General features: G+C 42.3%; 1 protein-coding gene across 5 annotated transcripts in view; it reads left to right on the plus strand.

The window, feature by feature from the left end:
• Nucleotides 1-23,759, plus strand: part of DCTN5 (dynactin subunit 5) — a 35,272-nt gene that overhangs the window by 6,459 nt on the left and 5,054 nt on the right. For 2 of the 5 annotated variants that reach the window (XR_012429465.1, XR_012429464.1), the window contains 4 exons: nt 11,608-11,726; nt 14,223-14,334; nt 18,710-18,812; nt 20,122-20,648. Coding sequence is in view for 3 of the 5 variants with exons in the window: in XM_074028160.1 (XP_073884261.1) it covers nt 9,303-9,320; nt 11,608-11,726; nt 14,223-14,334; nt 18,710-18,812; nt 20,122-20,219 (450 nt within the window). In the remaining 2 variants the exon portion in view is untranslated. Of the gene's footprint in view, nt 1-9,246; nt 9,321-11,607; nt 11,727-14,222; nt 14,335-18,709; nt 18,813-20,121; nt 22,634-23,759 lie in introns of those variants that run through there. The other 3 variants (XM_015433456.4, XM_074028159.1, XM_074028160.1) reach the window with 2 other exon arrangements.

The raw sequence follows: 23,759 nt of genomic DNA on the forward strand, positions 1-23,759 counted from the left end.
TGCCCAGGCTGGAGTGCAGTGGCAGGATCTTGGCTCACTGCAGCCTCTGCTTCCCAGGTTCAAACAATTGTCCTGCCTCAGCCTCTCCAGTACCTGGGATTACAGGTGCGCACCTCCATGCCTGGCTAATTTTTGTATTTTTAGTAGAGACGGGGTTTTACCATATTGGCCAGGCTGGTCTTGAACTCCTGACCTCAGGTTATCTGCCCGCCTCAGCCTCCCAAAGTGCTGGGATTACAGGCATGAGCCACCATGCCTGGCTGCCTTTTGCTTTTTAAAGATGTTTACTTTGGCAATATTTTGGGTATACAAAAGAATATATGTGACATATATGTTATAAAGCATAAAATTAAATCAACACCAGTGAACCCTATACCCAACTGAAGAATTGGAACATAATCGGTGTACAATAAGTACTATTTTTATGTTCCTCCCCATTCCTATTTTTGCCACCCTCCAAGAGAAAACTGCTGTCCTGATTTTGCGTCTTATAAATTCTTTATTATTTAAACAAATTTTCCACATATCCCTAAATAATATATATTGTTTAACTTGGTTTCCTGTGATTTATTTTTATTTTAAAAATCTTTATTTTATTTGTTTATTTGTTACTTTTTTTGAGACAGGGTCTCACTTTGTTGCCCAGGCTAGAGTGCAGTGGCACAGTCATAGCTCACTGCAGTCTTGACCTTCCAGGCCAGGCTCAGGTGAACCTCCCACCTCAGCTTCCCAAGTAGCTTGTACTACGGACATACACCACCATTGCCAGCTAATTTTGTTTTTCTTTTTTTTTTTTTTTTTTTTGAGACAATCTCACTGTCACCCAGGCTAGAGTACAGTGGTGTGATCTCAGCTCACTGCAATCTCCGCGTACTTGGTTGAAGTGATTCTCATGCCTCAATCTCCTGAATAGCTGGGATTACAGGTGCACACCACCATGTCTGGCTAGTTTTTGTATGTTTAATAGAGATGGTGTTTATCCATGTTGGTCAGGCTGGTCTCGAACTCCTGACCTCTACCAAAGTGCTGGGATTACAGGTGTGGGCCACCACACCTGGCCATATTTGTAGTTTTTTAGGAACCTTCATACTGTTCTCCATAGTGGCTGTACTAGTTTACATCCCACCAACAGTGTATAAGAGTTAACTTTTCTCCAAATCCTCACTAGTGTCTGATATTTTTTGTCTTTATGATAAGCATCCTAACTGCGGTGAGACAATACCTCATTGTGGTCTTAATTTGCCTTTCCCTGATGATTAGTGATTTTTTGTTTGTTTGTTTGTTTGTTTTTTCAGACAGAGTCCTGCTCCGTTGCCATGCTAGAGTGCAGTGGCCTTATGTCAGCTTACTGCAACCTCTGCCTGCCAGGTTCAAGCAATTCTCCTGTCTCAGCCTCCTGAGTTGCTGGGGCTACAGGTGCACACCACCACGCCTGGCTAATTTTTTTGTATTTTTAGTAGAGACGATGTTTTACCATATTAGTCAGGCTGGATTAAAGGTGTGAGCCACTGTGCCTGGCTGATTAGTGATGTTTAGTGAACATTTTAAAATATATATTTGTTGGCCATTAGTTTGTCTTTTGAGAAATGTCTATTCAAGTCATTTGCCCATTTAAAAATCAGATTGTTTGGGGTTTTTTGCAGTTGAGATGTTTGAGTTCCTTGTATTAATATATTCTGGATATTCTGTCTTTGAAGAATAGTTTGAAGATATGTTCTGCCATATTTTCATTCTGTTGATTGTTTCCTATGCTGTGCAGGATCATTTTAGTTTGATATAATCCCATTTATTTATTTGCTTTTGTTGTCTCTGCTTTTGAAGTCTTATTCATCTTTTCCAAGACCAGTGTCTTTAAGCATTTCCCCTATGTTTTCTTCTAGTAGTTTATAGTCCCAGGCCTTCCATTTAGATCTTCAATTCATTTTGAGTTATAGACCAGGCACAGTGGCTCACACCTATAATCCCAACTCTTTGGGAGGCTGAGGCGGGCGGATCACTTGAGGGCAGGAGTTCAATACCAGCCTGGCCAACATGGTGAAACCCATCTTTACTAAAAATAGAAAAAGATTAGCTGTGTGTGGTGGTGCATGCTTGTAATCCCAGCTACTCAGGAGGCTGAGCCATGAGAATCACTTGAACCCAGGAGGCAGAGGTTGTAGTGAGTCGAGATGGTGTCACTGCACTCCAGCCTGGGCAACAGAGTGAGACTCTGTCTCAAAAAAAAAAAAAAGAAAAAAAAATTCATTTTGAGTTGATTTTTGTATAGGGTGACAGGTGTGGGGTCTACTTCTGCTTATGGATATGCTATTTTCCCAGCACCATTTATTGAAGAGACTGTCCTTTTCCAGATGAATGTTCTCGTCACCTTTGTCAAAAATCAGGTGGCTATAGATATGTGGATTAATTTCTAGGTTCTGTTCTGTTCCATTGTCCTATGTGTCTTTTTTTTAATGCCAGTATTATGCTATTTTGGTTATTGTAGCATCGCAGTAAGTCTGGCAGTGTGATACCCCCTTCAGCTGTGTTCTTTTTGTTCAGGATTACTTTGGCTATTCAGAGTCTTTGTGAATTTGAAGATATTTTTTCTATTTGTTGAGAATGCATTGAGTCTGCAGACTGCTTTGGGCAGTACTCAGCTTTTATTTCTAAGATTCATTGTGGGCTGTGCATTTTCTTTCTTTTCCTTTTTCCTTTTTTTTTTTAGATGTAGTTTTGCTCTTATCGCCCAGGCTGGAGTGCAATGGCACGATCTTGACTCACTGCAACCTCTACCTCCCAAGTTCAAGCGATTCTCCTGCCTCAGCCTCCTGGGTAGCTGGGATTACAGGTGGCTGCCACCACATCCAGCTAATTTTTTTTTCTTTTTATGTGTGTGTGTTTTTAGTAGAGACAGGGTTTCACCGTGTTGGCCAGGATGGTCTCAAACTCCTGACCTCAGGTAGGATTGACCACCTTGGCCTCCCAAAGTGCTGGGATTATAGGCGTGAGCCACTGTGCCCGGCCGGTCTGTGCATTTTCACTGCTGTGTACAGTTCCACTTATCCACCCTCCTGTTTGTGGAAAGTTATTTTGTTTCTAGTTTTTTGCTATTATGAACAGTCCATTTATATTTCTATCCCTTCTCTTTCAGAACTTTGTCATTTCTGTTTTCCTGAGCCCATAAATCAGATGTCACAGTGCCTACAGGGATAGAGAGTGTGAACAATAGGGAGTGGTGGGGCCTGGTGAACTGGAGAATGTGACCAATCTAAGCCCAAGCTGGTTGTTACTGTGTGGGAATACAGGCCCATGTGGCAACAATCAGCTTTCCAGAGCTTCTGATTCTTTTTCAAAAGCAACTGGAAATCTCAATTTTTAAAATGTAAGATGTTCTACTACTCAAATAGTAATGTTTAATTTTAAATGATTTGTTAAAATGCCACATGTCCTTCCTGTAGAAGATAGCTAAAAAAAGTTAAAATAAATAAATAATAAAAATGCCACATGAGCCAAACAATACAGATATGCAAGTATAGTCCTTCAACCTCCACTTTGCTACTTGTGCCTTGCCCATTGTTGAGTTCAGTTAACTCTTTGCTTAGCTTCTGTGAAGGGCAGCTATCTCCTTTCATTTGCTTCTCTGAAGGACAGCCACCTTCTTTCATTTTAACGCCCCACTGCCTCTGTTTTGAATCTGACTTCTCTTCCTCAGCGCTACTCCTTGTGAAATAGGAAATAGGAAAAGGATTTGAGCCCATCTTCCTAAATTTCTCTGACCACCTGCGATACCATTTACTTCCTTTGTGTGTGTTTGCTTCTTTAGTTGGTGTATAGTTTAGGCTGACAAACAGACTTATGTGGATGTTCTTTATTTCCACATTAAGCTTGTTGTACTTATTTAAAACACAATAAAACAACCACCATCACCAAATACCCAGAACTCTTGGAATTCTGTTTTCCTCCAAAAGAAAAGGAAACCATTTTCTCTGATCGTAGGTGGAAACATGAAAGTGAAAACAATAATTGAAGTAAATTAAGACTCTTAGATGAAGGGAGTTCATACTAGAAATAGATAATCTCTTTAAGCTTGAAGAGTACATCTTTTGAAAACCAAAGTGGCTGGGCATGGTGGCTCATGCCTGTAATCCCAGCAATTTGCGAGACCAAGGCGGGCGGATTACCTGAGGTCAGGAGTTTGAGAGTAGCCTGGCCAACATGGTGAAACCCCATCTCTACTAAAAATACAAAAATTCGCCGAGTGTGGTGGCACATGCCTATAATCCCAGCTACTCAGGAGGCTGAGGCAGGAGAATCACTTGAACCTGGGAGGCAGAGGTTGCAGTGAGGTGAGATCACACCACTGTGCCCCAGCCTGAGCAACAGAGTAAGACTCCATCTCAAAAAATAAAACTAAAAAAGAAAACCAAAAGAACTGTAATGTTCATAATCAGCAGCAGATGTGGAAGTTCTTTTTTATGAGTACAAGTTTCGTAGACGGTACATATGCAGTTGAGATTAGTAAGCTTTTCCAGGTATGAGTCTGTTTCTTTTTTGGTGTCCTTCAGAGTTAGGTGTTCAGGCTAGTGATAAATCTAAATTCACCTATATGTCAGGAGTTCCCCCACCTACCTCCCTAGCCTGACCTTCTGTCCTTGACCTCAGACGTTTATTTACAACTGCCTGTTGATCATCCCATAGCTATCTCAAATTCAACATTTCAAAATTTAATTGGTAATCCTCATAATTGCTTACCCTATTGTAAATTCTCTTTGTCTTACCTCCCAACAGCCAAACAGTCACCAAGTCATATAGATTCTCTTCTTTCTTTTCTTTTTAAACATTTTATTATGGAACTAAAACCGATCATCTTTATTGAGGTATAATTTGCATACAATAAATGTATCCATTTTGAGTGTGCAATTTGACAAGTTTTGACTGATGGGTACATCTGTGCAACCATTACTACAATCAAGATATAGAATACATTTCTATTACTCTAGTTTCCTTGTGCCCCTTTGCAGTCAATCCTCTACCCTTGTACCCTTGCCCCAGGCAACCACCAACATAAAATTAATATAGATTAGTTTTGCATTTTCTGAAGTTTCATATAATTAGAATCACAAGCCCTTTTTTAAAATAATTTTTTATGGATATATAATAGATGTACATATTTTGGGGGCACATGATAATACATTTATAAAATTTATAAAGATACGATCAATTTTGGTCAGACATGGTGGCCCACACGTGTAATCCCAGCACTTTCAGAGGCCATGGTGGGAAGATCTCTTGAGCCCGGGATTTCAAAACCAACCTGGGCAACATAGGGAGACCCCCATCTCTACAAATAAAAAAAATTAGCTGGGCTTGGTGGTGTACACCTGTGGTCCCAGCTGCTTGGGAAGCTGAGCTGGGAGGATCACTCAAGCCTGGAAGGTCGAGGCTGCAGTGAGCCATGATGGCACCACTGTACTCCAGCCTGGGCGGCAGAGTGAGACCCTGTCCCCCAAAAAATGAAAAAAATAAAAACTCAGTGTAATTGGGATATTCATCACCTTAAATATTTGTCTTTATGCTAGAAACAATAAAATTATTTCCCTCTAGGGTAGCCAAGGCAATCTTGAGCAAAAAGAACAAAGTTGGAGGTATCACGCTACCTGACTTCCAACTGTACTACAGGGCTATGGTAACCAAAACAGCGTGTTGCTGGTACAAGAACAGACACGTAGAACAATGGAACAGAATAGAGAACCCAGAAATAAGACCACACACCTACAACTATCTGGTCTTCATCAAACCTGCCAAAAACAAGCAATGAGGAAAGGATTCCCTATTCAATAAATGGTGCTTGGATAACTGGCTAGCCATATGGAGAAAATTGAAACTGGACCCCTTCCTTACACCATATACAAAAATCAACTCAAGATGGATTAAAGACTTAAATGTAAAACCCAAAACTGTAAAAATCCTGGAAGACAACCTAACCAGTACCATTCAGGACATAGGCACAGGCAGAGATTTCATGATGAAGATGCCAAAAGCGATTGTGACAAAGCGAAAGTTGACAAATGAGATCTGATTAAACTAAAGAGATTCTGCACAGCAAAAGAAACTATTAACAGAGTAAACAGACATCCTACAGAATGGGAGAAAATTTTTGCAAACTGTGCATCTGACAAAGGTCTAATATCCAGCATCTAAAGGAATTAAACAAATTTACAAGTAGAAAACAATGCCATTTAAAAAGTGGGCAATGGGCCGGGCGCGGTGGCTCAAGCCTGTAATCCCAGCACTTTGGGAGGCCGAGACGGGCGGATCACGAGGTCAGGAGATCAAGACCATCCTGGCTAACACGGTGAAACCCCGTCTCTACTAAAAATACAAAAACTTAGCCGGGCGCGGTGGCGGGCGCCTGTAGTCCCAGCTACTCGGAGGCTGAGGCGGGAGAATGGCGTGAACCCGGGAGGCGGAGCTTGCAGTGAGCCGAGATCGTGCCACTGCACTCCAGCCTGGGAGACACAGCGAGACTCCGTCTCAAAAAAAAAAAAAAAAGTGGGCAACGGACATGAACAGACACTTTTCAGAAGCAGACATACAACAATCATGACAAAAAGCTCAATATCACTGGTCATTAGAGAAGTGCAAATCAAAACCACTAGTTACCATCTCACACCAGTCAGAATAGCTGTTGTTAAAAAGTCAAAAAATAACAGATGCTGGTAAGGTTGTGGAGAAAAAGAAGCGTTTACATACTGTTAGTGGGAGTGTAACCATTGTGGAAGACAGTGTGGTGATTCCTCAGAGACCTAAAGACAGAAATACCATTTGACCCAGCAATCCCATTACTGGTTATATACCCAAAGGAATATAAATCATTCTGTTATAAAGACATATACACATATATATTCATTGCAACACTATTCACAATAGCAAAGACATGGGATCAACCTAAATGCTCATCATTGCAACACTATTCACAATAGCAAAGACATGGGATCAACCTAAATGCTCATCATTGCAACACTATTCACAATAGCAAAGACATGGGATCAACCTAAATGCTTATCAGTGATAGACTGGATAAAGAAAATGTGGTACGTACACCATGGAATACAATGCAGCCATAAAAAAGAATGAGATCACGTTTTTTGCAGGGATATGGATGGAACTGGAGGCTAAATGATGGACATATAGAGGGGAACAACACACACTGGGGCCTATGGGAACGGGGAGTGGGGAGGGTGCAGGAGGGAAAGGATCAGGAAAAATTACTGATAGGTACTAGGCTTAATACCTGGGTGATGAAATAATATGTACAACAAACCTCCATGACACAAGTTTACCTATTTAACAAACCTGCATATGTACCCCTGAACTTAAAAGTTAAAAAAAAAAAATATTTCCTTCTAGCTATTTTGAAATACATAATAGATTACTGTAAGCTTTGTCACCCTACTGACCTATCAAATGCTAGGTCTTATTTCTTATTTCATCTATCAAGCTGTATATTTGTACCCATTAATCAACCCCTCCTCCTTCCCGCTACCTTTCTTGGCCTCTGGTAACCACCATTCTACTCTCTGTCTTGAAATCTACTTTTTTAGTGCCCACGTATGAGTGAGAACATGTGATATTTGCCTTTCTGTGCTTGACTTATTTAATATAATAACCTCCAGTTCCATCCATGTTGCTGCAAGTGACAGGATTTCATTCTTTTTTATGACTGAATAATATTCCATTATGAATATAAACTACATTTTCTTCACTTGATCTTAGCCAAAAGGCCAAGAAGCAGTGTATACCACATTTTCTTTATCCATTCACCCATTAATGGATATCTGGGTTAGAATCATATGCTCTTTTATGTCAAGCTTTTTTCACGCAGTGTAATGTTTTTGAGATGTATCCATCTTGTTGTGTATAGTAGCAGATTATTTTTTCTTTTTATAGCTAAACATTATCATTATGGAACTTTTAAGACATGTACCAAAGTAGAGTGGATATAATGAATTCCCATAAAGTTGTTTACCAGCTTCCATAATTAGCAGTATTCTGACATCTTTGCTTCATCTCTAAACTCACCCTGTAAACTCAGTCCTAGTTTGACTAGGGTGGGTTAGGGAAGGCTAGAGTTTTTTATTTATTCTTATTTATTTATTTTTTCTTTTTCTGAGACAGAGTTGTACTCTGTTGCCCAGGCTGGAGTGCAGCAAGTGGCGCTATCATAGCTCACTGTAGCCTTGAATTCCTGGTGATCCTCCCACCTCAGCCTCCAGTGTACCTGGGACTATAGGCACGTGCCACCATGCCCTGCTTAATTTTTTTTTTTTGAGACAGGGTCTCACTCTGTCACCCGGGTGGGAGTGCAGTGGCGTGATCTCAGCTCACTGCAGCCTCAACCTCCTCATGCTCAGACAATCCCCCCATCTCAGACTCCTGAGTAGCTGGGACTACAGGTGTGCACCACCACATCTGGCTAATTTTTATATTTTTTGTAAAGATAGGGTTTTGCCATGTTGCCCAGGCTGGTCTCGACCTCTTGTGCTCAAGCAGTCCTCCTGCATCAGCCTCCCAAGGTACTAGAATTACAGGCATGAGCCACTGTTCCTGGCTGGAGTATTTTAAAACAAATTGCAAATGTCATGTTATTTTACCCACAAATACTTCAATGTGTCTTACTAATTCTTAAGGACTTAAAAATTCGGTAGAGGTAGGGCATGGTGGCTCACAATTGCAATCGTAGCACTTGGGAGGCTGAAGTGAGAGAATTACTTGAGGCCAGGCGTTTGCGACCAGCCTGGGCAACATACCAAGACTATGTCTCTACAAAAAATGAAAAGAAAAATTAGCCAGATCTGGTGGCATGTACCTGTAGTCCCAGCTACTTGGAGGCTGAGACAGAAGGATCTCTTGAGCCCAGGAGTTCAAAGTTACAGTGAACTATAATCAGGCCACTGCACTCCAGCCTGAGTGACAGAGCAAGACCCTGTCTCCATAAACAAACAAAAATGAGTAGAGTATCACTGTTATCATGTTAATATTATAAAAACTCCAGTACTTCCTTAATATCATCTAATCCTCAGTCCATATTCAGTCTTCCCAGTATCTCAGGATATCTTTTTCCAGTTGGTTTGTTCAAAGCAGAATCCAAACATGATGCTGCACACATTGTATTTGGTTGATATGTCTCTTAAGTCTCTTTTAATCTGTAACAGTTCTCTTTTCCCAACCCTTTTGTCTTTCCATGCCATTTATATGTTGCAGAAACTGGATCACTGTCCAGTTGAATTCTCCAGCTGCTGAATTTGGCTGATTATGTCTATATGGAGTTGCCTAATAAGGTCCTTATCTCCCTCCTTCCTTGAAATTGGTTGTTAAATCTAGAGGCTTAATCAGATTAATTTACTTTTATTATTAACTTATATATTTTTACGATTTATTTTTTCTTTCTATATGTATAGTTATTGCTTTAGATAAGATCCATTATAGGCTGGGTGCAGTGGCTCATGCCTATAATCCCAGCACTTTGGGAGGATCACTTGAGGTCAGGAGTTCAAGACCAGCCTAGCCAACATGGTGAAACCCTGTCTCTACTAAAAATATAAAAATGAGCCAGGCGTGGTGGCGGATGCCTGTAATTCCAGCTACTGGGGAGGCTGAGGCAGGAGAATTGCTTGAACCTGGGAGGTGGGGTTGCAGTGACCCAAGATCACGCCACTGCACTCCAGCCTGAGTGACAGAGCAAGACTCCGTCTCAAAAAAAAAAAAAAAAAGACTATGTATTTTTACCTTGATCCATTGTAGTCATCTAAAGGGTCAGTTTTCCTCAAGTCTCTCACCTGCATCCCCCATGCAGATGCCAGGGTGCTTCCACAGTAGTAGTAATAATATGGAAATTTATGTATGTTAATCCTCTGTTTAAAATACTGGGGCCAAGTGCAGTGTCTAATGCCTGCAATCCCAGCACTTTGGGAGACCAGAGTTGGAGGATTGATTGCATGAGCCTAGGGGTTCAAGACCAGTGTGGGCAACATAGCGAGACTCCCATCTCTACAAAACATTTAAAAATTAGTGGGATGTGGTGGCATACACCTGTAGTACCAGCTGCTCAGAAGGCTTAGGCGGGAGGATCCCTTGAGCCCAGCAGCTCAAGGTTGCAGTGAGCTATGATTGTGCCACTACACTGCAGCCTGGGCAATAGAGTGAGACCCTGTGTCTTAAAAAAAAAAAAAAATTTTCAGGCCGGGTGCGGTGGCTCAAGCCTGTAATCCCAGCACTTTGGGAGGCCGAGACGGGCGGATCACGAGGTCAGGAGATCGAGACCATCCTGGCTAACCCGGTGAAACCCCGTCTCTACTAAAAAATACAAAAAACTAGCCGGGCGAGGCGGCGGGCGCCTGTAGTCCCAGCTACTCGGGAGGCTGAGGCAGGAGAATGGCGTGAACCCGGGAGACGGAGCTTGCAGTGAGCTGAGATCCGGCCACTGCACTCCAGCCTGGGCCACAGAGTGAGACTCCGTCTCAAAAAAAAAAAAAAAAAAAATTTTTTTTTTTTTGAGGCAAAATCTCACTCTTTTTGCCCAGGCTGGAGTGCAATGGGGTGATCTCGGCTCACTGCAACCCCTGCCTCCCAGGTTCAAGCCATTCTCATGCCTCAGCCTCCCGAGTAGCTGGGATTAACTGCAGGTACCTGCCACCATGTCTGGCTAATTTTTGTATTTTTAGTAGAGATGGGGTTTCACCATGTTGGCCAGGCTGGTCTCGAACTCCTGACCTTAGGTGATCTGCCTGCTTCAGCTTCCCAAAGTGTTGGGATTACAGGTGTAAGCTACCACACCTGGCCAGAAAAAAATTTTTAATGAAATAAAATATTTTGTTGACTCTTTATATCCTCCAGGAAAAATGCCTAAGCTTCTGTGCTTAGCATACATAATTCCTCATAATCTACTTGCATGTCCCTTGCTTACTTTTTCCAGTTACAACTCCAGCATATTCACTTTTTAACCCCATTTATTTATTCAGCAGACATTTTGAGGGTGCCTACTCTTTACCAAGTATAAGGCATTAATCCTCCCAGACTTACAGGTTGTGTTACTCAGCCCCTCTCAGCAACTTCTGGGGAAGCCACATCTTACACTCTGCTGCAGTGTAGCACTTAGAATCTGAGTTCAGAGGTTGGAAGATGAACCAGAACTCCATTGGGTCCACCTCTGGGAGCATGGAGCTGGAGGTAGTACTGTTAAGAAAGAAGACAAAGGTAGAGCAGCCAGAACTCTTGATAAGCAAGCAGCCAAGGCTTCGGAGGCACAAGGACCTACCTGAGTGAATCTAAAGAGACACATAAGCCAGATCTGCTTTAGGTGTTCTCACTAAGTGCTCATTCAGTGAGTTCTATTCATGGGGGATTAAGGGCAAAGCTTATGATTTACTAGGAACATCGCTAACTGCAGTCACTGTCATGAGGGCAGTTCTCTTTTTACCTTACAAGTTACTCCTTTTGGCGGAACATTTGTAACGTTTTGTCAGAGTGGATTGTAACATAACTCAGAATCAGTATCTCGTTATCTACTCTTTTTTGTTACGTCTTAGACTATGTTGCTAATTTTTTAAAATTTGCTTTGTCTTACAGACCATTGTGATGAATGACTGTATTATCCGAGGGGATCTGGCAAACGTAAGAGTTGGACGTCATTGTGTTGTAAAAAGTCGTAGTGTCATAAGGCCACCATTCAAGAAATTCAGCAAAGGGTATGTAATTTAATTACTTGTTCAAGTCTTGGGCAAGAAGCTGCCACTGGTGGTATGGTCCATGTGTTGAATTGTGGTATAATGACGAGGTCCATCCTGTTGTTTGAAGCACTAAGTAAGAGTTCACCATAATGAACACAATTCTGCTGGTGGTTGTCTCAGTCTGGTTGATGATTGGTTGCCACAAACAGAATCCACTTATACACTGGCAAAAGCAAGGGGTTTCTGATCAAACAGACTGGCATATATAATGGAACATAAGAGCAAGAAAAGGAGCAAGCCAGGCCTCACAAGGGACCGGAACCTGGAATTGGACAGCTAGCTGGAATCAAGACAGTTTTGTCTACCTATCCCTCTCTGTATCTGAGATTGTATTTTTTCTTCTATACTGCCCTTCTCTCTGCATTTCTACTTCCCTTTTCTCTCTCACAGATACCTGCCCCATTTGTTCATGGAGACTACCTTGCTGACTCACATTCTAATTTATATCATTTCTCCATTTAGGCTTCCAGCAGACACCAACTAGAGACTTTATGTGTCATTTCCAAACTCCTGAGAGAGAGAATCTGATTGGCTCACCTTAAGTATCCATGATCTGAACAGCTTTGACCCAAAGGGCAGAGTCAAGTCAGGTCCACTGATCCTTCAGTGGGAATAAAGACTATCCAAGAAAGGCCATGGACAGAGCAGGCAAACTGACCACCATAGCTGATATGGTGCTAAAAGTATTCTCTTTGCCTCTTTACCTCTCTCCTCCTTGGCTAATTGCCCTCCTGGCACCCATCTGCATTTCATCCAATAAGTCAGCATTTATTGAGTACCTTCTTCATGCCCACAGCTAGGTTATAAGCTGAGAATATATAAAGATAGATAAAATAAGATTCCTGCCTCAAAGTTCCCAAAGTCTAGTTGTAGAAACAATTAACATAATCAGATAGTGACATGTGACAGCTACTATATGGTGTGATACACCTGTCACAGAGGTATGAACATGGTTAGGAAGGAACAGAAAAGGGAGCAATTAACTCAAACTAATGATAATACCTAGAAGTGTATCATGCAGAAATAATCCCACATGTCCAGTAATGATATTGGATTCTAGGCTTTCCATGACATACAAGAACTGGATGAGGGAATCATTATAAAAAATTCACATGATTAGCTTTGAAGGCTATTAGGGGGAAACCAGAAAACCTCCTGGTACCCTTTTATGGTTTTATACGGTGTGACTGAAACACTACTAGAGATGTTGATTAACAGCATTATTGGGTTGGATATGGCACAGGAAAAGCACCAGGAGTGAACAAGGGTTTTATTGCTGAATGAAGGGATGTGTAAGTAGGAATAGTACATGTGAGAAATGCAGAAATATGAAAGTGTAAATAGCAAAACGTGAATAGAAGCTGAATGTGGATTTTTTTCTACCTGCATTTCATACCAGAATCAGATAATACTATCAAACTTGGAATCTTAAATTTAAAAATTAAAGAACTGTCAGTACTGCTACAGACCGTGATGAGATCAAGGAATGCATTGCTGCACAGGAGGTACAGACCAAAAATAGTAATGGTTAAGGAAGATTTAAACAAATTATAGGTTCATAGAGGACAGGTATCATCTCTGAAAAAATATTCTGAACAAAATAGAACAGAATTGGAAGGAGCTAATGAGCATCTAGCACTTTATATTCATTCCAGTCCAAATATTTTACATCCCAAGGTATAGAAATTACGTATAAATGTGATCACAGAACCACTGTCAGTGACATTTGAGGAACCCTAGAGAATGGGATGGGAATGATGTCAGATATCTGGAGAAAGCCTGCTGACTCCTACTCAAAGTCAATTAAGTTTTTCCTAAAGCCGTGGACTAGGTAACGTCTCCTTGTTATATGTGCTCATAACTTGATACTGTGTTTCTGTATCCCTTATCATAGTTGTCACTACTTACTATTTAATCTTTTTTCTTGATTGTAAGCTGCTCGTGGACAGGGTTCTATCTCTTTTGTCATGGTTGTAGCCCTGATTTCTACCATTGAGTCTGGCACATAGTAGGCACTCACTGAAATCTGTGAATGAATAAATTTTTAGAATGCTGAATGTGGAAATTATAACTCATGATCCTAATGTCAATTCCCTGGAATATTATAGGGCACGTTAGTAAAAATGTGATCTGTGAGCATTTTCAAAGGAAGTGGGAATGAACAAACGTTCATTGATTTTTATTTGGTACCTGCTCTTTTAACTTTGAAGATCTTGCCCCTCCTGCCTTGGTTTTTCCTTGCATATTTCTTTGGTGTACTATTGCAATTTTGAACTAGTAATCACGTTCATTTTCTTCAATATTGTATAATTTTTCTAGCCTGAGGTTTCTTTCCTTGCTGGGGACAGTCTTGCTAAGATGATAAAGTTCAGATTATGATCTGTAGTTCTATAAACCTTGACCCAAAGTACATCATCTTGACCTTTCTTTGTTCATCTTCTTTTCCTCTTCTAGTGTTGCATTCTTTCCTTTACATATTGGGGACCATGTCTTTATTGAGGAAGATTGTGTGGTCAACGCAGCTCAGATTGGTTCCTACGTTCATGTTGGGAAGAACTGTGTGATTGTGAGTATGATGACTTGGCTGGCAAAGCAGCCTCACTTTCCCTCCAGCTCCTATCCCTCACATCAATGGGACCCTGTTTCTGTGACCAAGCAGGGTAGCAGTGGTTTCGTCTTCCCATAGTTGGATTTTTCTTGACTATGGAATTTTTTTCAGCCGGGCGTAGTGGCTCATGCCTGTAATTCCAGCTTTTTGGGAGGTTGAGGTGGGTGGATCACTTGAGGTCACGAGTTTGAGACCAGTCTGGCCAACATGGTAAAACCCTGTCTCTAGAAAAATACAAAAATTAGCTGGCCATGGTGGTGCATGCCTGTAGTCCCAGCTACTCGGGAGGCTGAGGCAGGAAAATCACTTGAACCCAGGAGGCGGAGGTTGCAAAGAGCCAAGATTGCACCACTGCTTTCCAGTCTGGGCAACAAAGCGAGACACTGTCTTAAAAATAATAAATAAATAAAAAGATTTGGAATATTTTCTAGACATTAATACTGGCAAGCGTTTATCAAGCCTCCTCTATATAATGTTAAACGCTTTCCTTGGATGATTTCATTTAATCCTCACAACCATTCAAAGGTGTTACGTGTTATCCCTATTTGCAAGTGAGAAGACTGATGACCTTAAATATTAAGGGATTTGGGGCCAGGTGTGATGACTGTCATCTGTAATCCCAGCACTTTGGGAGGCCAAGGCAGGAGGATCCCTTGACCCCAGGAGTTCAAGACCAGCCTGGGCAACAAAGCAAGATTCTTTCTTTTTTAAAAAAAACAAAAGTTAAGGGATTTGATAGGGCTAGAAAGCAGTAGACCTGGGATTTAAACCCAGGCAATATGATTATTAGCTATGCTGCTATATGGCCTACTTGTTGCCTTACTTCATGGAGCTTACAGTCTAATGGGAATAAGGAAATCTGAAGGCTGAGTTGAAATTGGGGGAGGACAAGCATTTCAGGAAAGGGATTCGCATGCGTAAGGAAGGGTTCGAGTCATCAAAAGGCATTTACGTGTAATTCAGGGTGCAAGCGGGCCCCTTGCTCAGCAGAATCTGTCAGACCCTGGTCCACTGGAGCCTAGGAATAGGTTGATTTAACCCAACCAAGGCTTAACAAGTTGGATTTCCTGTGATTTCTTAGATGATGAGCTTGATTTCAGATGGAATTTATGAGAAGCATGTGTAGGGAAAATGTTTTCTGCATTTTAGATTTGTACTCCAGACTAGACTCTAGGAAAAGCCAAGACTCTGTTTCTTTAATGACCATTCCCATTAATATGGAGCCAGCTCTCTGCCCTGGATAAGACTCAGACCCTGAAATATCAAAAAACTTGCAGAAACCAAACAGTTTACATTCCGGGAACTATGAGGGTACAGCAAAGGTGAACAGAAAGTCTTTGGGACAAGGGGAAAGTTAGTAAAGTTCATCCTCTTCCCTCACCCTAATTGCTTGGCAAAAACTAGCCTTCCAGCTGGGGTTTTCTGATATTTTCCTTAGCAAAGTGAAGATATTACCGCAGTAGCCTAGTCGTATAACCCTGTCGTTTATTCTCAGAGCAAAATGTCTGAAAGGTTAAATCCAAGTTCTATTCCCAGTGCTTAAGAAATTCTAATCCTGCTGTCAGGTGCTCTTGTTTTTATGCCACTTTTTAATACATCACTTCATGATAATAGTCATTGTTCCATATTGGCAGTACTTGCTGAGCCTTGACAAATACTCAATCTCAGGAGAGATTCTTTTAGAATTCTAGAACTTCAACACTGGAAGTAACTCTTTTAGTCCAGCCGTCCCCATGACACATAGATCCTTCCTATAACATCCCATGTGGTGGTCTTAACTTCTGTTTGGATATGTGAAGATGGAGGTGTTCATCAGAATTGCCCAGATGCCTGAAGGAAAAGCTTAACAAGCAATATTTATAGGCACTGTTGCTGTACTATGAGTTTTACATTTATTCTCTCTATGACAACCCCCCTGCAGATTGGTTTTCCATTCTGTTTCACAGATGAGGAAACCAAGGCTCCAAGATGCTAACTTTCTTGCACAGGATATATAGGTAGCTGTAGTATTAGCAGCACGGCTGCAGTTGTTAACTCCTTGGAAAACTCTCTAGGGAAGATTAAAGAAGTAGTTTCAGGCCGGGCGCAGTGGCTCATGCCTGTAATCCCAGCACTTGGGGAGGCCGAGGCAGGAGGATCACTTGAGGCCAGGAGTTCAAGACCAGCCTGGCCAACATGGTGAAACCCTGTCTCTACTAAAAATACAAAAAAATTAACTAGCCGTGGTGGCGCGTGCCTGTAATCCCAGCTACTTGGGAGGCTGAGACAGGAGAATTGCTTGAACCCAGGAGGTGGAGGTTGCAGTGAGCCAAGATCATGCCACTGCACTCCAGTCTGGGCAACAGAGTGAGACTCCATCCCCCCACCACCACCCCCCAAAAAAAGTGGTTTTAGCTTTTACTTCCTCAGCTATTGCCAGTACATTTATGCCTAAGAAATACCTACATTTTGAATGTTTAATTTGTTTGATCAGTTTACCCAGACAGCTTCTGAAACCCAGTTAAGCATTATTTCTCTTAAGTGGGCAAAATGGCCAACCAGTGGACAGAGCAGGTGCCTTCAGGCTGCATGGTGGCTGGTATACACAGTGAAAATATCCCATCAACTAGTCTTCTTTTCCAGGGCCCTTTGTGTGTGGATCCCTCCATGGGACTATATCATGCCTCACGTAGCCCGTTGGGTTTCCTTTTACTCAGTGCCTCATGAACTTAATCTGAGTTAGTAGGAGCTTAGTCATGACAGGAATTCTTTGGGTTTATGTTAATTTGAGGTCACCAGGGAAGATAGTTAGTTGCCATATTTTTGAAATTGCCACTAGCAGGTAACCCATGGAAGAGGACTTTACAAGGAAGAATGAAGAACTATAGTCATAATGTGCTTTTGAGCTAAAGATGTTGTCAAGTATTGTCAGGGCTGTTATCTACTTCGCTGGAGAGAGATCAGCGCTTGGGAAATGCAGAGCCACTTGGGAAATTCACATGCTTTCATAAGAAGTTCATTTAGCAATCTACCTTTTCCTAGAAAAACATATGATTTAAGTGTTTAATAGTGGGGAAAAATTTAAACACAACCAAATCAAAGTGTCGTCTTCATGTTCTTTGCTAAAATCTGAGATCTGGACTGGTTAGCATTGTCCTGGTATTTGTAAAGATTTCCACACTCTCAGTCAGGTATATTTTCTGATTGTCTAGCCAGGATACCAGTGAACTAACAGGTCCTGATGTAAATGCAGTCAAAAATGACCAAAACTTTGATTTCCTCAGCAAGGAGTCTGAGGTACAGCTGTAAACTGTACACAGAAGCCCTACTTTTCCCTTAGCCCATGAAACAGATGAGTCTCTCAGACCTTATTTCTTGCTCTCCAAATGCAGTGGATCATGGCAGAATTGAAAAGTGGTGACAGTGGTTAAAGTCTGGGATGAGGTTCAAACATCCACATGACTATCACTCACCTGTCGGAGAACAAGTGAACTAATAGTTTCATATCCAAATGAATTTGTCAGGATTTTTCCAGTTTGAATCGACAAAGGAGCAAACCAACCAACCAACCTTAAGCTGGTGGGTGCAGAGTGGAATGGGTGGTGAATGTAAACCAAGACTACAGGAGTAGATCCTAATGTCATGGCCAAATGGCTTCAGGGCTTCAGCCCATGTTGTAAGAATTAGTCTCCATCTCTGTGCTGCTTTCCTCTGGGAGGTTCACTCTCAGACAGGTTCTTCCTTCATGGAAATAAGATGCCTATTCCAGTCTTCCAGCCTGTCCTCTGGAAACCCCAGTGGGAAGTGCTGCTTTCCCCAGCAGTCCCAGCAAAAACCCTGAGGTTGGGGTCCATCAGACTAATTGGGGTCATATGCTGATCCCCAACACCTGTTATTGTGTCCAGGCTTGGGGTTTGGTGTGTGGGCTGTGGGGTGAAGCACATGGATGAGATGGGGATGGGAGGGTTACCAAGGAAAATACAGGTTCTATTACCAGAAGAAAGGGGAATGGATGCTGGACAAGCAAAAGCACAAATGTCCACTAAATCAAAGGGAAAATTCAACAGAGCTCACGAAAGACTGAAATTCAGTCTGTAATGCCTGAGACATTTTGTCCTGTCTCTAGCATACAGCCTTCCCCTGCAAATGTACACAAACACACACTGTCACAACCTTGCTGCCTCCTCCTCGTCAGGTACCACCTGAAGCAGGAAATTGCAACCAAGCCTCTTGTCACTGCTATTACATAATATCATGAATGGGGAAAATAGAAAGGAGCCTTTCACACAGTAGACTAGACAACTTTTACTCCCATTTCCTGATCCATTTCCTATTAACAAGATTTTAATTTCAGGGGCGCCGATGTGTGTTGAAAGACTGCTGCAAAATTCTTGACAACACGGTATTACCTCCAGAAACTGTGGTCCCACCATTCACTGTCTTCTCAGGCTGCCCAGGTAACCTTGCGTGTTGATTTATTTTAACTTCCTAAAACTCAATTATATTTTCCATCACAAGAGTAATGCATACAATTCCTATCTCTGGCAATATGTTGATAGAGCTAACTTAGAAATTCACCTGTACGAAGTACCTGGAAATGCTACCTAACATTTAAACTGTTTAAATGCATAATTAGGTTCACCAGCAAATAAGGAAATTATGAAGGGCCAAACACAAAGAGGAAACTAAGCCCAGGCTGTGAGATTGCACGGGTTAATGCTGTCTTCATCATAGAATGGTTTTAGGGGTGATACTCATGTCAGGACGGAAATAAAGCTTTGGATCCACACATGACAGAGAGATCCTCAGATAACTCTTTAAAGGATTCCCTCTCAAGGAAAAGTCGATGTAAAACAAATCTGCTGCCAACACAGGGAATGTACAGGAAAGCATTTCTTGCCTGGCCTAGGCTCTGGGTAGAAAAAGTCTGTCTAGAGAATTTTAATGCTGGGCTTACCCTCACATTGGTCATGAGTTTAATTTATACATTCCACATGGCCCAGGAATTCCCAGACTGAAAAGTTAGTATAAAGCATGGTCTAAGACCAGCAATACCTTGAGGATACCTTAGAGGGGCAAATATTAATACATTATCTCCAGACCTTGGCTGATAGAATACTCACAAGTAAAGCCCATCAGGAGCCTGGAGTTCCAAATTATAAAACGTGAGGAAACAAAAGTGATACATACTTCTCTCAGAAAACTTGGAAAACACTGAAAAGCAGAAGGAAGAAGAAAACCTCACATTGCCTTAGCCCTACCCCAAGACAGTATCTTCTTCTCCATGTTGTTTTACACAGCTGAAATCATGTAGCATATACAGAAGCATGTCATAAATTCACAGATGGAAAATGATATGAACAGAGAGATTTGACAGTATATGATACCTACCACTGGGTGGTTTAATTGTTTTTCCAATTAAAAAATAAATCTCATCTCTCAGATCATTGAATCTGAGTTTCTAAGATGAACAGAATCATCATTCAGATTCTTTGGGGAGGCATTTGGCCATTCTACCGTGTCATGCATCTCTGCTTTTGCAGAGGAGGAAGGAAAGACTTTTGTTTAGTAATTTCTCCGTATTGGGGTCCTGCTGTGAAAAAGTTTAGCTGTTCTTAGCAAGCGCTGGACCAGAACAGCCCCAGCAATTGTTTAAGTGATTGTCAGACATGCATCTGACTGAAGTGAGAGGGATATTGCCAGAGAAACATCTTAATCTCTTGTAACTTCTTTAAGCTTGTTAGAGCTGGGTCTTTCTTTCCCCAGGACTCTTCTCAGGGGAGCTCCCGGAGTGCACTCAGGAGCTGATGATTGACGTCACCAAGAGCTACTACCAGAAGTTTTTGCCGCTGACACAAGTCTAGCATCTCTGCCTCATGTCTTGAATCTGCTTGAGCTCTAAGATGAACCTGAGGACAAAGTGAGCCAGTCAGCACCTAGAAAAAACTCTCTTGTGTTTGACATCTACCACCCTCCTCCTTTTAAAAAATTTCTTTAGAATTTCTCAATCGTCAAGGCTCTAACCTCTTAAGAATTTACTAACAGACAGACTATCTGGAGGAGTTGTCTTCAAATGCTGTGCTTACACCTTATCTGTGAACAGTCACTTTGTACCATTATCTGTGGAACACAGAATCATCTGTTCCCAACGCTCCAGCCCCTTGGTCCTGTGGATGGCTGGATCCTGCCTGAAACGGATCTGCAGAGCAGCAGCATCCTTCCGGTGTGGAGGCTGTGTAGCTGGTGTGCTGCTCATGGCCATACACTACCCATGCTGAGAGCCTCTCACACAGGTAATGCCCAGCTTTTCTGCTGCTAACACATTTGGCCAGTTGTTGGCAATTGTTCATAATCCTGGGAAAGGTGTTTGTGACTTTTCAGAGCCCAGATTCCTGTTGGCTCTTAAAACTTAAGGGTAGGGGTGATTAGTGTTTCTCTCTTTCCTTCCCAGAATGACCTTAGCTGTCCTAGGGTAGTTAGTAAAAGACTTTTTAGCATTTTGACCTGGGGCCTTTGGCTTTTACTAAAAGTGGGGACCTCAGCATCCCAGATTGTAATTTTGCCAAGTGTTAGATTTGAGTCTCTCATGTGAATGCATTAGTCAGGCAGTTACTCCTTGTCTCAAGGTACTTACCTTATTTCATTGAAGACACCGCATTTGTGAACTCTTGCTCCCTGGCCTAGAACCATTCAACCTACCCTGTATTTGCCATAAACTCCACAATTCACACCAAAATGTCTGTACTCAGAGTCCATTCGCATATATACATGAAGGGCTCATAAAATCAGTTTGTGGGCACAGAGCCCAGGAGTAAATGAAGTTGCTAGGGCTGTTCTTACCATCTCCTGACCAGATAGCACAATCTTTCCTGGTTCTGCTCTGACCTCTTAGCTTAGAAAGAAGATTTAGAAGTTAGAGGCTAAGCAGGTTGTCTTTGCTTAATGCTCTGATCCGCAAGTGAATAGGGCAGAAGAGTTCAGTCTTGAAGGTTAGAATTTAGCAAGAGCTATCCTGACCTAATATCCAATTGTGGGGGTTGCAAAACAGAATAGCTGTATGTAATCATTGCCACTAGTTCCATCTAGAATTCCTTTCTAGTTTGTCATTTTTTAAATGTTTATACATTAAAACCACCAAAATAAATAGCTTCTCCATGCATTTAGGGCCATGACAGCTGACAGCTCCAGACCTACATCCTCCCAGCTTGGGGGCTCTGAATGAAAGGTTTCTTCCCTTCCAGTTCTAATTTGGAAATTCCCAAAGTTCTCAATAGTTTGTTGTGAGTTCCATGTCCTCTTGGGTCAGTCACTATGGCCATGCGTGTTTGGCCACATGATTAATCCAGTCTGGGTCATGACCTTTTCTTCATCCAAAACAAAATGGTGGGAAGACGAAAACAATAGCTACTACAAACAATAGGAGTTTATAATTATGTGCTGATGTATTCGAAGATGTGTTGACAGTAGTGAGTGTGTATCCTAGGAAAGGCGAGCTGGACTCTGTCTCCATGGTGGCTCTCACCCCAGGGATCTAGGAACAGCCTGTCACCACATAATTACTTTTATAACCCTAGAGAAGAAAATCTCCTTATCCTCAGAATACTTCCAGAACAGCCAAATGGGAAGGACCTTGGTTGGGACTCTTTCCAGTTCACTTGGGGCAGAAAGAATTTATGGCTCATATAGCTGAAAAGGATGGGCTAGATTGGGCTTCAGGCTGCATCCCAGGACTCCAAACTGGGATCTGTCTCTTTGGCTCTCAGCTCTGCTTTCATTTGAGTTGGCTTTATTCTCGGGCTTCACAGTGTGGCCGGCCCCACAGCACCAGTTTTTGATAAAAAGAGCTCCCCTTTGCTGACAGAACTGCTGGATTTGGTTCTCATTGGTCCAGACGAGGAAGGTATCCAGCCTCAAGTCATCATTGTAGCCAGGAAGATGGAATACACCAAATGGACAGGCCTGGCATGTACCCACAGAGACTGAAAGTTGGTGCTGGTGGTTGTGGCAGATGATATTACCTGAAGAAGGGACGAATGGGTACTGGGCAGGAAAAAGCATCAGCTGTCCAGTTCAGGCCTCTCTTCTTTCCCTGGTGTCTTCATTTTCCTCCCTCTCCCTGCTGTCCCTTAACCCTCTGCCCAGTCTCTCATTACTCCTGGTCTTGGGAGGTACCTTCTGAGGATACTCCACTGGGGGTACCTGAGCCTGGATTAGAGGGCAGGGGGAGAATACTGCCTAGCCAAAGTGGGTGTTCAATAAAGAACCATTTGGAGATGGTCTTCTGTCTGGAACTGCTTCCTTTTTATTTTATTTTTTTCCTCCAGATGAGCTGACTGGGCCATGGAACTGCTTCCTTATGATGCCCATAGCACCTTACCGAGGGGGCCTTATCAATAGAGTTTTAGTTATGTACCTGTGTTCTTGTCTGAACCCCCACTAGCTGTGAGCTCCTGAGGAGTCAGGCCTGAGTCTGTGGGTCATCTGGCACATCCTTAATAGAATGATTGCCTGGATGCGACCACCCTCACACCCCACCCTCACATACCCCACCAGCATGCCTCAGACCTTACTCCAGCTCCAGATAAGTCTCAGATTGCAGGACCCCTGGTGCAGGGAACAAAGGTGAATGATTGTCCTGTGAGCCTCCTGTTGACTGATTCTGTTTTACATGGCTGCACAGAACCCTGTGGTTGTTTGGGGTTGGTGGTGGCTTCTGTATTAGTCACTGCTGCATGAACGAGTTCACTCAGGATCTGAGGCCACAGTTCCTTTCTTAGTCACTCACCCATCTGGCATACTTGAAATTAATCAGACAAACATTGTTCCTAGTTAACATATCCTTGGAAGTTTCTCAGCTATAAGGAAGAGGTCTTGGTGGCTAGGGGACCTTTCTCCGTATCCTGTTCTATCCAGTGAGAGCCTAGAGGGTGCTGCCCAGCCACATTCTGGCTAGCCTCAGCTATTCTCCTGAAAAAAATTGGCATCTGACAACCTGGATGGTGACTATAGGTAGTCAAATCCAGCTGACTGGTCTCCTAGGATCTTCTATGGAGCTGCAAGGCCCCTGAAATGATACTGGCAGTGTTGGGACAGCATGTCCAAAGACCTGTTTTTTTCAGAACCGGTCTCAGCAAAATGTCTTGCCAGCTTCTACAGTTCCCCTAAGTACATGATAACTGAAACCCTTCTAGAGCCCCCCAGCAATGGGCTTGTGCTTTTAGTAGAATATGTGCTTGCTGGCATTTAGGGGTAAGAAGGTAGGCCCCTCACCATTTCCTGTACAGAGAAAAGAGACACCATCACTCATTTATTCATTTAACAAATGCTCTCCAAGCCACTACTAGGTGCCAAGCACTGCCTAGGTCCTGGGGATACAGTGGAGACTGAGATGGAGCCAGTTCTTG

This window comes from Macaca fascicularis, chromosome 20, assembly GCF_037993035.2.
Source record: "Macaca fascicularis isolate 582-1 chromosome 20, T2T-MFA8v1.1".
Lineage (NCBI taxonomy): Eukaryota > Metazoa > Chordata > Mammalia > Primates > Cercopithecidae > Macaca > Macaca fascicularis.